This window comes from Dreissena polymorpha, chromosome 16, assembly GCF_020536995.1.
Source record: "Dreissena polymorpha isolate Duluth1 chromosome 16, UMN_Dpol_1.0, whole genome shotgun sequence".
NCBI classification, from domain to species: domain Eukaryota; kingdom Metazoa; phylum Mollusca; class Bivalvia; order Myida; family Dreissenidae; genus Dreissena; species Dreissena polymorpha.
This window is the reverse complement of record NC_068370.1, coordinates 36,484,280-36,499,729: the sequence shown is the minus strand read 5'-3', so window position 1 is coordinate 36,499,729 and position 15,450 is coordinate 36,484,280. Positions and strand designations below refer to the sequence as shown.

Below are 15,450 nucleotides of genomic sequence, written 5' to 3'. Positions count from 1 at the left end.
AACAATTATTTATTAAGTCGTCAGCTACAAACCTGTTAAATCCTGTTAGTGTTTGGCAAAGGGTTAATAATCTCTGGTTCCTTCTTAAGAGCCTTTCACACATTTATAACAAATACAATAGTAGCATCTTTCTTTGTAAAGCATCATCTCAAAATATAACAAGGGCTGTTTGTAAAACATGCATGCCCTCCATATGGGCTGTCAGTTGTAGTGGCAGCCATTGTGTGAATACGTTATTTGGCACTGTGACCTTGACCTTTGACCTAGTGACTTAAAAATCAATAGGGGTCATCTGCGAGCCATGATCAACATACCTATGAAGTTTCATGATCCTAGGCGTATTAGCTTTCTTGAGTTATCATCCGGAAACCTTTTTACTGTGTAAAGTCACCGTGACCTTGATCTTTGACCTAGTGACCTGAAAATCAAGAGGGGTCATCAGCGAGTCATGATCAATTTACCTATGAAGTTTCATGATCCTAGGCATAAGCGTTCTTGAGTTATCAGCCGGAAACCATTTTACTTTTTTGGGTCAACGTGATCTTGACCTTTGACCTAGTGACCTGAAAATCAATAGGGGTCATCTGCAAGTCATGATCAATGTACCCATGAAGTTTCATGACCCTAGGCATAAGCGTTCTTGAGTTATCATCCAGAAACCATTTTACTATTTCGGGTCACCGTGACCTTGACCTTTGACCTAGTGACCTGAAAATCAATAGGGGGTCATCTGCGAGTCATGACCAAATTTGGTAGAGGACTATTAGATATCACTACATACCAAATTTAGTAGCCCTAGGCTCTATAATTATGAACAAGAAGATTTTTAAAGTTTGCACAAAATAGGCCTTATTTAAGCATATGTTAATTTTTGTGACCCCCGGGGCAGGGTCAAATTTGTCCCCAGGGGCATAATTTGAACAAACTAAGTAGAAACCTATTAGATGTCACTACATACCGAATTTGGTAGAAATAGGCCCAATAGTTATGGACAAGAAGATTTTTAAAGTTTGCACAAAATGGGCCCAATAAAAGCATATGTTCAATTTTGTGACCCCTGGGGAACAGTCAAATTTGATCCCAGGGGCTTAATTTGAACAAACTTGGTAGAGGACTATAAGATGTCATTACATACCAAATATGGTAGCCCTATTCCATACGGTTATGGACAAGAAGATTTTTAAAGTTTGCACAAAACAGGCCTTATATAAGCACATTTTCAATTTTTTGACACCCCAGGGCAGGGTCAAATTTGACCCCAGGGGCATATTTTGAAGAAACTTGGTTGAGGAATATAAGATGTCACTACATACTAAATTTGGTAGCCCTAGGCCCAATAGTTATGGATAAGAAGATTTTTAAAGTTTTCACAAAATAGGCCTTATATAAGCAAATTCGCAATTTTTTGACCCCCCAGGGCAGGGTCAAATTTGACCCCAGGGCTTAATTTGAACAAACTTGGTAGAGGACTATAAGATGTCATTACATACCGAATTCGGTAGCCCTATGCCATACGGTTATGGACAAGAAGATTTTTAAATTTTGCACAAAACAGGCCTTATATAAGCACATTTTCAATTTTTTGACACCCCAGGGCAGGGTCAAATTTGACCCCAGGGGCATATTTTGAAGAAACTTGGTTGAGGAATATAAGATGTCACTACATACTAAATTTGGTAGCCCTAGGCCCAATGGTTATGGATAAGAAGATTTTTAAAGTTTTCACAAAATAGGCCTTATATAAGCAAATTTGCAATTTTTTGACCCCCCAGGGCAGGGTCAAATTTGACCCCAGGGAATAATTTGAAGAAACATGGTAGAGGACTATAAGATGTCACTACACACCAAAGTTGGGAGCCCTAGGCCCTATGGTAATGGACAAGAAGATTTCTAAAGTTTTCACAAAATTGGCCTTATATAAGCAAATTTTCAATTTTTTGACCCCCCGGGGCAGGGTCAAATTTGAACCCAGGGGCATAATTGAAGAAACTTGGTAGAGGACTGTAAGATGTCACTACATACCAAATTTAATAGCCCTAGGCCCAATAGTTATGGAAAAGAAGATTTTTAAAGTTTTCACAAAATAGGCCTAATACAGTGTCCGACAAATCCATTGCCCGGGGCCCCGGGGCTACCGAAAATTTTCATCGGGCTACTGAAATTTTCCAGCTGACGCCCGCCGTGCTACTATAAATCTATAAGAGCGGTAGCCCGTTTTATTGACAGACATACGTAGAATAAACATGCTGACCATGTGTTTCAACACCGTATATTGCTTATAATCCGATAACAAAGTGCAATCAATTATCTAATCAGTCACCGATCACTTGCGGTAATCTCGTAAACAGTAACAGTGTATTTTAATAATTCAATCAGAATCAACATTTGTCGTCTGCTAATAATATAATGAGAGCCGGTTGGATAGTTGGCGCACATGATGCAACATCATTTTGCAGTTTGGAATTCTTTGTTAACCGCAACAATGACGTTTTTGATGTCGTTAAATATCCAAGTACGCCGAACATTAAATAAATCAAAACAATAGCGGATCCTTCAAAACGGTAACTAAATTGAAAATGAATATTAATAACAACGGTGTGAACGCGGTTAACACCGGCTTATTAGTTTGCATTGTCAATTAATAATTGGATTAATCGACTGTTAATCAATAATCCCATATATGCCCAATTTATATTTTTTAAACCAAATTATGGGAGGGTAATATAGACGATAAGAGTCATAAACACAAACGTTTGCAATTTTCTAAAGTGTCAAATGAATTTCGGCATATGGTTCTATTTAAAGATATGATGAAATAAGCTCCCAATCAGGACCGTTCAATTGCAACATGCGTAAATCACCTGTCACGGTTTGCACGCGTGGTGTACATCTATTTTAGGTTACAAAATTCTACATTTAATACATGAATTTCTTTGTCCAGATAAAAAGCGCGCAAAAATTGGCATAGGTGTATTTATTTGTAAATAAAAATTTCGTAGCGGGTACAACTTTGAGATCATTTAATTTCCATTAAAAGTTTCGTTGTGAATTTCAACTAAAGTACCGGGGTATCTCGCGAATAATTTGGCATTAACATTTCCTCTTAATAAAATATAATGTAAACACGCTGTATCGTTACCGTTACACTGTATCAGTTCCTTCATTATTGAAACAATTATTGTATTGTATACTGACTGCACGCAAGTGTCGTAACATACGGATGCAATACGTAAATTCGGACAGTACTTTAAGTCGGACACAAGTAAATAAATGATTTAATACTCTTGATTTCTTGAAACTCGGTATTTGTTGTTAAAAAGGGCAATTGCATTGATTAATACCATACGAGTCAATCGTATTGATCATCTAAACGTTTTATTTACGTTTCCACCTTAACGTGCTGTCCGAATTTAAGTACACATACATGTGCACATACATGTAATATCTACATGTAGTATATGATTTTCTTTGGTACATTTACATTTAAGTACACGGTGCCTGTACTGTAACATTAATTAACGATATTGACTGTGTACATCAAACTACTTGCTGTATTATGTATATGTATGTATACATATTATGTATATGTAAATGAAGAAACAAGGGCTGTTTGTAAAACATGCATGCCCCCCTATATGGGCTATAAGTTGTAGTAGCAGCCATTGTGTGAATACGTTTTTTGTCACTGTGAATGGTGGTGGTGGTGGTGGTGGTGGTGGTGGTAGTGGTTGTGGTGGTGGTTGTGGTGGTGGTGGTAGCAGAAGAAATAGTAGTAGTAGTAGTAGTAGTAGTAGTAGTAGTAGTAGTAGTAGAGTAGTAGTAGAAGTAGTAGTAGTAGTAGTAGTAGTAGTAGTAGTAGTAGTAGTAGTAGAAGTAGTAGTAGTAGTAATAGAGTAGTAGTAGTAGTAGGTGGTGGTGGTGGTAGCAGAAGAAATAGTAGTAGTAGTAGTAGTAGTAGTAGTAGTAGTAGTAGTAGTAGTAGTAGTAGTAGTAGTAGTAGTAGTAGTAGTAGAAGTAGTAGTAGTAGTAGTAGTAGTAGTAGTAGTAGTAGTAGTAATAGTAGAAGTAGTAGTAGTTGTAGTAGTAGTAGTAGTAGTAGTAGTAGTAGTAGTAGTAGAGCAGTGGTAGAAGTAGTAGTAGTAGTAGTAGTAGTAGTAGTAGTAGCAGTAGTAGTAGTAGTAGTAGTGGTAGTAGTAGTAGTAGTAGTAGTAGTAGTAGTAGTAGTAGAGTAGTAGTAGTAGTAGTAGCAGTAGAAGTAGTAGTAGTAGTAGTAGAAGTAGTAGTAGTAGTAGTAGTAGTAGTAGTAGTAGTAGTAGTAGTAGTAGTAGAAGTAGTAGTAGTAGTAGTAGCAGCAGCAGCAGCAGCAGCAGCAGCAGCAGCAGCAGTAGCAGCAGCAGTAGTAGCAGTAGTAGTGTCCTGTCCTGCTTATATTTATATTAATCAACAAAATTAAACATTAACACAATATTTTTATATACTAAATATACAAAAAATCTCATATTCTGATAATATTTTTACTGGTCCACTGTATTTTACTAAAAGGATGATGTTTCATTGGACTGATAGTTATAGATTTAGGATTACAGACCAGTTGCTTCAGTAATATTGTTCAGAGTGTGCCCTGTTGGCCGCGTATGCATTCTTGAATTATCATTCAAAAAACCACTTTACTATTTCGAGTCACCGTGACCTTGAACTTTGACCTAGTGACCTCAAAATCAATAGGGGTCATCTGCGAGTCATGATCAATGTACCTATGAAGTTTCATGATCCTAGGCCCAAGCGTTCTTGAGTTATCGTATGACAACCACCTGGTGGATGGACAGACCGACCGACCGACAGACCGACATGAGCAAAGCAATATACCCCCTCTTCTTCGAAGGGGGGCATAATAATAATTAATACTTACGAAAACTAACATTATGTATAAACTTATCAATATCATGTGTTCGAACCCTTACAACTTCCTACACAATCAAAATAAAACATTATGTATATCAGAATTAAAGTAAAATGTAATTATGCAGCATAAGTCTACAAAATTTGAAAGCAACATTTTGCTATTGTAGGCATATATTATGCCAGTATCTCCTTCTCTCATAAAATGCATTTCAAAGAAACATATTTTCCTCCAGCTTTCTTCAGTAAACTCATTTTTGTAAAATGAATTTAATGTTGTAATGCCACTTTCCTCAATTTTAAGTTCCGACAAAAAAACTTTAGATAGAAAATCAGCATTAACTATATGTTTGTATATCTCTTTTGTAAATGTTATGGGGGTTTCCTCTGACTGTTTAACTAATATCCCCTTAATTCCTTCGTAACCTGTCTACACACTTCATGTGTGTCGCGATATGACATGCAGTATTGCACTATATGCTCTCCAGTTTAAATAAAGATTTTCCTTCAACACATTTTACACTGTGATCTTTTCCTTTCAACCAACTGAAAATGTTGCCACTTTTAATTGCTGGTTCAACTCCACACTTTTTTTTTAGAAATGCTTTGAACTCATCAAAGATAATATATTCTGAATCAGTTTCGTCAAAAACTATTCTAAGTTACCTCAGTCATGGAATATGAAAAGTCATTTTGGTTCTCAATCTGATAGAGTAAAGAAAACTATCTTTTAAAATCATAATAACTTCTATTAGTTTTAATTTCAATCATTTCATATTACATGTTCGGTGCTTGTTACATGTCAAATTTAAGATGTAACAAAGGTGAACATGAAATTATTTTACTAACAAATTTCAAGCTTACCTGTTTTATAAATATAAAATATAAAAATAAATGTTGTATTGGCTATGAATATTTGGCACAACTGATAATTACACTGGTCGATAACTCTCTGAAACATGCTGCAGCATATTCAGATTTGGCCAGATATAACACCTAGGTACATTTATTATCGCCAAGCAGGCTGTTGTCAGCCTGACAGGGGAGTGTGCTTTATGACCACAGAACAGTTAACACTAATTAGTTCTGCTGATAAGCCGATGGCTAAAATCTAGCTGTCCTGGGAGTAACTGAGTAGGACTGTATGTACACATATCAAAATAATGACACCCTATTGTGAAAAGATGCAAGAAATTTATCAATGTTATGTCTCCTTTATGGATGGATGTTATAAACTGCACTAAATATTGACTGGTAAAGCAGTACATTGTACTGAAATCAAAGTTGCCATGGAAACAGTTTCATTGAACTGTTCATTTGATACAACAAAACACAGTTGGTACACTTGGCTCATCTAAAGATCAAACAACAGGCTCTCCAGTGCATTAGAAAATTACATGTATATTGGCATAAACACAATAGCTGTATTTAATTAGATGCATTCCACTTCCTTTATGTAAAAAAAATTTATGAACAAAGTCCCACATATTTATTTGCATTGTTTTATAAGTAGTCTTAAACAGATTTTGACTTTGGTACGATTGTTGGACATTTTGGATAGTAAAATAATTGTACTTACGAAAAAATTAGGAAAAACAAAATTTGGATAAGAAAGACACAAAAGAACAAGAATATGAAAGAAAAAAAAAATTAGGTTTGGAAAAATGTTATTTTTTTTTTGGAATGCTACATCTTTTTACACTGCAATATGATTGAGAAAACAAAGTGGTGTGATGCATATTGCTACATGTTATTGTAATTTATTCCAAACGGCAATACCAAATATGCCCTCTTGATAAAAAAAAAAAAAAAAAAAAATTGAGGGGGGGGGGGGGGGGGGGGGGGGGGGGGGGGTTGGGGCGTGGAAGGATAAGGGTGAGAGGGGGTATAATTCGGGGTGAAGTAATTAATTTAATAAGATGTTTAAAAAAAATGTGATGGGGTGAGGGGGTGTGGGGGCGGACGTTGACCTTTGACAAAGTGAGCTGAAAATCAATAGGGGTCATCTGCAAGTCATGATCAATCGTGACCTTGACCTTTAACCTAGTGACCTGAAAATCAATAGGGGTCATCTGCGAGTCATGATCAATCTACCCATGAAGTTTCATGATCCTAAGCGTATGCGTTCTTGAGTTATAATCCGGAAACCATTTTACTATATTTGGGTCACCGTGACCTTGACCTTTGACCTAGTGACCTGAAAATCAATAGGGGTCATCTGCAAGTCAAGATCAATCTACCCATAAAGTTTCATGATCCTAAGCAAATGCGTTCTTGAGTTATCATCCGGAAATCATTTTACTATTTTGGGTCACCGTGACCTTGACCTAGTGACCTGAAAATCAATAGGGATCATCTGCAAGTCATGATCAAACTACACATGAAGTTTCATGATCCTAGGCGAATGCGTTCTTGAGTTACCATCCGGAAACCATTTTACTATTTCGAATCCCCGTGACCTTGACCTTTGACCTAGTGACCTCAAATTCAATAGGGGTCATCTGCGAGTCATGATCAATCTACCCATGAAGTTTCATGATCCTAAGCGTATGTGTTCTTGAGTTATCATTCGAAAACCATTTTACTATTTCAGGTCACCGTGACCTTGACCTTTGACCTAGTGACCTCAAAATCAATAGGGTTCATCTGCGAGTCATGATCAATGTACTTATGAAGTTTCATGATCCTAGCCCCAAGCGTTCTTGAGTTATCATCCGAAAACCACCTGGTGGACAGACCGACATACCGACAAACCGACATGAGCAAAGCAATATACCCCCTCTTCTTCGAAGGGGGGCATAATAAAATTAAGATGAAAACCTGCCTCTTATCATTTTGTAGGAAAATTTTATGGGCTACCAAATATTTTTATTGGTAGCCCAGTGGGCTACCTGAAAAATAAGAAATTTGTCGGACACTGCCTTATATAAGCAAATTTTCAATTTTTTGACCCCCCGGGGCAGGGTCAAATTTGACCCCAAGGGCATAATTTAAAGAAACTTGATAGAGGACTATAAGATGTCACTATATACCAAATTTTGTAGCCCTAGGCCCAATGATTATGGACAAGAAGATTGTTAAAGTTTTCACAAAATAGGCCTTATATAGGCAAATTTTCAATTTTTCGCCCCTTGGGTCAGGATCAAATTTGACCCCAGGAGCATAATTTGAACAAATTTGGAAGAGGTTCATCCCAGGAACATTCCTGAGAAATTTCATCAGAATTGGACCAGTAGTTAAGGAGAAGATGTTTAAAGAAAAAGTTAACGCACGGACGGACGCACGCACACACGACGGACACAGGACCATGACATAAGCCCCGCTGGCCTCTGGCCAGTGGAGCTAAAAACTGCAGTACTTGAATAAACGTTGAACATGCCCAATATTGCATCTGTTTATATAAAGAAGACAAAATAACAAATAAAAACAAATTTATTTGTTAAACCACTAAACTATTTAAGCATGATAAATTTACAATGTTTTCCCAAATGAGCCGTTTCATCGAACCAAAATTCCCCAAATGGCCAATTTTGTTGATAACAAATTCCCAATTTGGTCAGACTCCTTTCCCAAAATAGGCAGAAAACCCCCTGAATGGTCTACTTATTCACACCCCCGTATAATCCGTTTTATCACTTTTATTGATCGGTATGTACATCACAGGCAAAGTCTGGTTTGCGATTGTTAAAGTTAAAAAAAAAAATTACAACCTTTATTGATTACATGCATCTTAAATCCGGTCACTCTACTGTAATACACATGTCAAATTTTGTTGTTTGGACAAAGAAACCTAGCCGCTGGCTGCATACAAGATAATAGTGCTTAATACGGACTTTTAAAGAGCAGAAATGAACGGGCGGGCCTGAACTGGCCACATAAGGCAGGTTGGCTGCTTAGCTCATGTGGCCGCAACCTCAGGTCCCACTGTATTCTGTGAATTCTCCATAATATTTCTAAGAAGGTGGAAATGGGAAGACGAACTATAATTCTAATATTACTTAAATATCATGAAAACATAAAATTAATTTAAAGAAACAAACACTATGGCTCAGATGTATATTTAAAAGCGCAACCTCAGTCAGTCAATAGTGTCTATCTAATTGTTAATGTGCCTGTCACATGAATTGGTCGAAAAAACACTCTATTACCCCCCACCCCTGCCAAACAGACTCACCTCCGGGTTTAATGAGCATATGTCTGTGAAGGTATATTTGTATACCAGATGTAATGAAAAGCGGACTAATCAGAAATTTGCCAGGTGTTGTCATGGGTTTATGTCTGCATGTGCGCTTGTTTATCACATTCATAAGACCAGCTGAAATAGAAGAAAAATATGTTCACATGATACAAACAAGCAATTTTATTAGTCATTATGTATTTCAACCTAAATAAAGTGTTTATTAGAAAATTATCTCCTATGCATAAGACTTAAAAGAGGGCTACAAGCCGCCAGGCGCTCACATGAGATCTGAAGGACTTAATCTTTCTGAATAGGACCTTTTTTCCCTAGAGCCATACAAAATTGCAACCACCAACCACCCGGTAGCCATGTTTTTCAATGCTCTGGACCTTTTTTTTAACTTAGCCAAGCCAAATGTTCTGAGCATGCATCTTGCCTTCATGATAATTTGACCAAAAAAAAGTGACAAAGTAGTCACCTCAGCAACAATAAAAAGGAAAACTGACCCACCTTTCTGGACTCCATCCTTTAAAAAAAACTGGAACAATGTTCATGGTCTGATGATGTATAATTACAAAAGGGATAAAGGAAATAATGCGCTCACCTGAGACCCAAAGAAACTAAATTTTTCTCAGCAGGTAGTGTACACAAGGTTTCATAAAATACAAGGAAAACTTCCTCAACTCCAAAACCGGCAGCAATCTCTTATTTTTACAAACCATTATCATTATTTAACTTAGCCAAGATATTATTATAATACATTTTTTAAAGTTCTGAGTGATTTCACAATGATTGAGTTAGAAATAAAACTTCTACAGTTTTTAATGCTTTAAGTATAGCCAAATTACCCTTAATCTTTTGACCCGAGGACCTAGTTTTTTATCACTCATGACAAAGTTTTGATATTGATATTGGTTTGATGTATGTCGAAGGCCTTAAATCTATTTTAAAACAAGGGACAAAATTGTCACAAAACCAGGTTTTCATTGTGAAAAAAAATCTCATTAAGGGAGACAACTCAAACTGAACTTTTGAAATGAACAAACAAAATTAACCCCCTTTGTAAGTTTGTTTCAAAATAAATCTATTTTAAGTTGTGGTGACCTTGACATTGGAGATATTGACGTGATTCTTTCGTGCGACACACCGTCCCATGATGGTGAACAAATGTGCCAAATAATTGTAAAATCTCACAATGAATGACATAGTTATGGCCCAGACAAGCTCATTTATTGCCAATTTTGACCTTTGAACTCAAAGTGTGACCTTGACCTTGGAGATATCGACGTAATTATTTCGCGCGACACACCATCCAATGATGGTGAACAAATGTGCCAAATGATTTTAAAATATGACAATGAACGACATAGTTATGGCCCGGACAAGCTTGTTCCGCCCGCCCGCCAGCCCGCCAGCCAGCCAGCCAGCCCGCCCGCATTCGCCAATCTAATAACCAGTTTTTTCCTTCGGAAAACCTGGTTAATGATCTACGCATAACGCTTATTAAAATGTGACAGTTTGAGCAAGATCAACCCAGTATTTCAAGTTGGATATTATTATTGTCGCAATGTTGTATGCTATTATAAAACAGTTAAACAAAAATACATATGACAACCAATTAACTAATGTTGACTGCTTGTAGGCAGGGAATGTGATGAAATGCTCCAAATTGAGATCCATTAGTAGTGATTGGACTGTTTTTAAAACATTTGCTCAACCTATTGTGGCAGTTAAGATAAAATTTAACAAGAGGGACTTCAAAGTCCAAAGTAACTCACCAGTGATACAAAAGAACTGACCTGCTCAGCGCAGCCCCAATATAGCATAAGAACAAATGTTCTGACCAAGTTTTATGAAGAGTGAACTATAAATGTAACTTATAGAGTGCTAACAAGGATTGACCAAAGCCATATTTGAAGAAATTCCCTGAGCCCTGACGGCCATGTTTTTCAACAGACCAGAACTATTTTCAAAATGATCCAAGATATCATTAAACCAAAATGTTCTGACCAAGTATTATGAAGATTGAAAAATAAGTGTAAAAAAGTTTTTAATAAAGCCACATAAGGGACAAGAATATCAGTGAAACTAATGGATGCTCCCCGAAGATGCGCTTTGTCAATCTATGTGTTAATAACCACCTAAAAATCTATTTTTAGCCTAGGTGACCTTGACCCCAGTGACCTCAAACCTCATCAAAAAGTAGAGGTCCATGCAAGGTACCTACATGCAAAATATGTAAGAGACCGATAAATTATTGAAGGCGCTATGAGAAACTGTAACAAAATTGTGACGGAAAAATCTATTTTTAGCCTCGGTGACCTTGATCCCAGTGACCTCAAACCTCATCAAAAGGTAGAGGTCCATGCAAGGAACCTACATGCCAAATATGTAAGAAATCTGTAAAATATTGAAGGTGCTATGAGAAACTGTAACAAAAGTGTGACGGAAGGAAGGAAGTAGGGACCTTCAAACTGGCAACTATATGCCCCCCGAAAATTCCCCACCACCTGGTGGCCAAGTTTTTCAACCACCGAGAACCATTTTCAAACTTGTCTAAGATATCATTAGGACAAATCTTCTGACCAAGTTTCATTAAGGCCTAAAATAATAGGTCTGTTCAGGGTTCTCAATAACTTTTGAGCCAACAGGCCAAAATGTGAAACCAACAGGCCTTCAGGGGGGGGTGGGGCGTCCGGGATCATGCTCCCCATGAAAATTTTGAAATTGATCACTTGGTTTCCTGAATTGTGGGCCATTTTATGGCTATTTTGATGGTCAACCAGGCACTTAAATTTGAACATTTTTTGTGCATATTATGATTTTTAGCTTTTTTAACTAACAAAAGGCAGTTTTCCAACAGAGGTTTGCCCTAAGTCATTTAAAATATGATTTTTCACAAATAAAGTGTATCATATTACGGATAAATGCCACTTTCGGATACATAATTAAATTCAATTTTTAGGGTAAATTTTTATGATATTGATGTGTGTTTTTTGCACAATTAGGTTTTAATTGGGACATTTTATTCTGGGAAAAAACTTTGATTTTGGATTGGGAATGGGGCCGAAATTCGGCCCTACAGGAATGGGTGGAAAAGGCCTGATCGTCTGTCTACCATGCACATTTTTTGTGACACTTCTAGTTTGAAACGTAACTGAATTAAAAAAAACTTTCACAACAACAAAAACTTTGCATTAACACAAAAAACACAAGCAATCAGGAACAAAATCTCATCATGTGATGAAAAGAACATCAAAAGTTTTGACTGCTTTTTGACCGATTTCAATTTGCGCCTTTTCATTGTTGTTGTTGTTGTAATTCGTTAAGGGAGATAATCAAGCGACGTCTTTGCTTAATAGCAAAAAGGAACAAAATTATTTAAAAGACACGCCAATTTCCAAAAGTCAATTGCCGATTTTCTGAATTTGAGCGATTTTCAACCAGCCAAAATAAGATTTCAAACGGCCGATTTGGCCGGCTCTTATTGAGAACTCTGTCTGTTTCCTGCAACGAGTTGAAAAAAAGTTGGCTTAAATAACTTACTACCTAATTTCATTCTTAGAAAAGATCTTATGAAGAATGGTAGTCATGGTAGAGGTCCATGCAAGGTACCTACATGCCAAATATGTAAGAGATCTGTAAAATATTGAAGGCGCTATGAGAAACTGTAACAAAAGTGTGACGGAAGGAAGTAGGCACCTTCAAACTGGCAACTATATGCCCCCCGAAAATATGCCCCCCTTGTCTAATAAATATAAACGATTTATGACAATTTTTCCTGTGAGTCTTTGTATAAAAAACCCACATTAAGTGCAGGTGAGTATAATATATATACATAAACTCAATAGATACACTCTGGATAATGATTAGGGCTGTCACGATACGCCGTGAGCGTACCGCGGTATATCGTGGTACGACAACACTGTATCGCGGTACGTACCGCGATATTTTACAGAATATGTATCTGTAAAGAAAACAGTTTACAAACTTTATTAAACTCAATAATCAGGAAACACTGGTATCATAGTATGACTAGAAACTGTAAAAGAAACTGTTACAAACTTGATAGAAGTAGTCATTGTTATTGTTATTCGCGTCTTTTTCTAAAATGTCCACCATGTTGTTTACAATAGCTGTGACTACGACCTGTGTAAATCGAACGCTTCAAGGGCATGTTTAAAATGCGGAGTCAGCAGGCCCAGTATTGAAAATCCGTAGCGTTCTGACTCTTCCTCGACTTATTCATAATCTTAAGATAACATGATTTGGAAGTGCCATGCTTTGAACGATCGATATTCTAAAGAAAGAAAATAAGAAACAGAGTAAACATCTTTTGGATAATTATGAACTTATTTGCAAAGGAAATCTAACCCAAATTCCAAAAAAGGTACGGACCCATACATTGCCGTATTTTAAACGTGAAAGTTAAACATCTACCAGTGGAAGCGCTTGCTTGACCTGGATATTAAAGGATTATTTATTTAGCCCTTTTGAATCGCTTCTACAGTTTTCAAAACGATATCTATATCAAAATAATTATGTAATGTATTTATATATGTGCTAATATAATAATATTAAAAAAACCGGTGCGGCAACGCCGTACCGCGGTGCGATTTTTTTAACGACATGCACCGCGATATATCGGTATTCGGGTGAATCGTGACAGCCCTAATAATGATTATACATTTGTTTTGTTGGTGGTTCTGAAGTAGTAAGTAAACATGGTCATACATTGATATTGTTTAATGGTGATCAGTGGCATCCCAACTTCAAAAACATTAACAGGGCTGTGATTCAAGAATCGCCACAAGGGAGGATAGGACCATACCCCAATTACAAGGTTGTTGACAAGTTGTATAAAAAATAAATGTTCCAAAACATTTTCTCCAAATATCAAATCTTTAAAATTCGACTAAGCATTCAGTTTATAATTAAAATCAGCATCTGTGACAGCCAAAGATATATTGAATAAAATTTCATATTCTGTTATTTTGCAAATTCCGAAACCAAATTCGACTGACTTACCGATCCAGCATACTTCACACACGGATGGGCATGGCTGTGCGCCATTGAAAAGATATGTGAAACTGTCTGAGAATGAGCAATAGAACATAATTATTATACTTTTTGACACAAGGTTTTTTAATTTCGGACATTTTTACACCACGACCAGCAGCATACACGCCATAAATTTTGAGACCAATTCCGGGACATTGAGCTCAATTTTCCGGGACTTTTGCATTTTTGGTACGCATTTTTTTTCACATCATTAATTGCTAAGTTCAAAAGCCTATGCGGAATACACTAGATCTATTAACGTCAAGTTAAACATTACTACTTCTGTTACTAGATACAAGCCACGTGTTTTTGGTGTTAGAAAAGAGCACCAAATTGCTTTTGTGTACATGTCACATCATCTGCAGGAAACGCATGGGCGTATTCAGGGCCGCATAAAAACTTCGTAGTGCAGAGGACCTTGAGATCTGTACTTTTGTATAAAAAAATCTGTAATGTATAGTTGTTGATACTTCTTTATTCATTTATAACATATATAACAGGAAATAGGTGGAAGAATCTGCTGGACGTTTTGACATGGCGAACGCAATTCAAATTCACATATTATTTTTGTTGTAATAATTACAAGGTGTTTAGAACAAGACAGAAATAAACCTTTTTTATACGCTTAATTTTTTTACTCAACTTCTTCATGTTCTTTAACGGTTAAATGTGCAAACATAACCTGCTTTTAAATTTTTACTCAATGATGTTGGACTGAAGATGAAAATAATGGAAAACTTTCACCCATGGTTAATTAATTATTTGTTGGTTTATTTTAAAACTTATTGGGCGAAATTATTTCATATGCATTCAGGCAATCAATAGACAATTTTTCTATCGCAAGAGCTGAGATTTCAACGCATTGGCGATCAGGCGATGGGTTAATTTTGGATACTGCATGCAAGTTGAGTCCCGCCTGGCAATCATTAAATCTAGGCTTAAGCTTAGATGCGACAAATAAGTTTATCTCGGCTTTGGCAGAAAAAGAATGAGTAGCTCTGATTTACCAACTTCCTGTACATTTACAATAAAAAAAGGCATATGTATATGTTTACGGAAAATTCTTAAACACATTTATTGTCAATAACAGACACTAGCAATGGGTTGGATTATAACTTGTTATCAAATATCAAGGTAGGCCAAGGATATTGTTAACTAATTTAATTTTTTGTTTATTTAAGATATTTTAAATGTTAAACAAGATAGTGGTGACATAGAATGGAACAATCAATTTGATGGGGTCGCAATTTTACTGACGCCTATTTTCAGTTTCCCATTTTCTTTTTTTTCACTGACTTATGAAGTGAACA

At 36.4% G+C, this 15,450-nt stretch overlaps 2 protein-coding genes across 3 annotated transcripts in view; both read right to left on the bottom strand.

Moving 5' to 3' along the window:
* Positions 1-15,450, bottom strand: part of LOC127861598 (speract receptor-like) — a 767,747-nt gene that overhangs the window by 84,860 nt on the left and 667,437 nt on the right. The window lies entirely within an intron of this gene.
* Positions 1-15,450, bottom strand: part of LOC127861597 (atrial natriuretic peptide receptor 1-like) — a 228,288-nt gene that overhangs the window by 84,860 nt on the left and 127,978 nt on the right. The window contains exon 5 of the mRNA XM_052400227.1: positions 9,074-9,214. Within this exon, the coding sequence (XP_052256187.1) occupies positions 9,074-9,214 (141 nt within the window). The remainder of the gene's footprint in view (positions 1-9,073; positions 9,215-15,450) is intronic.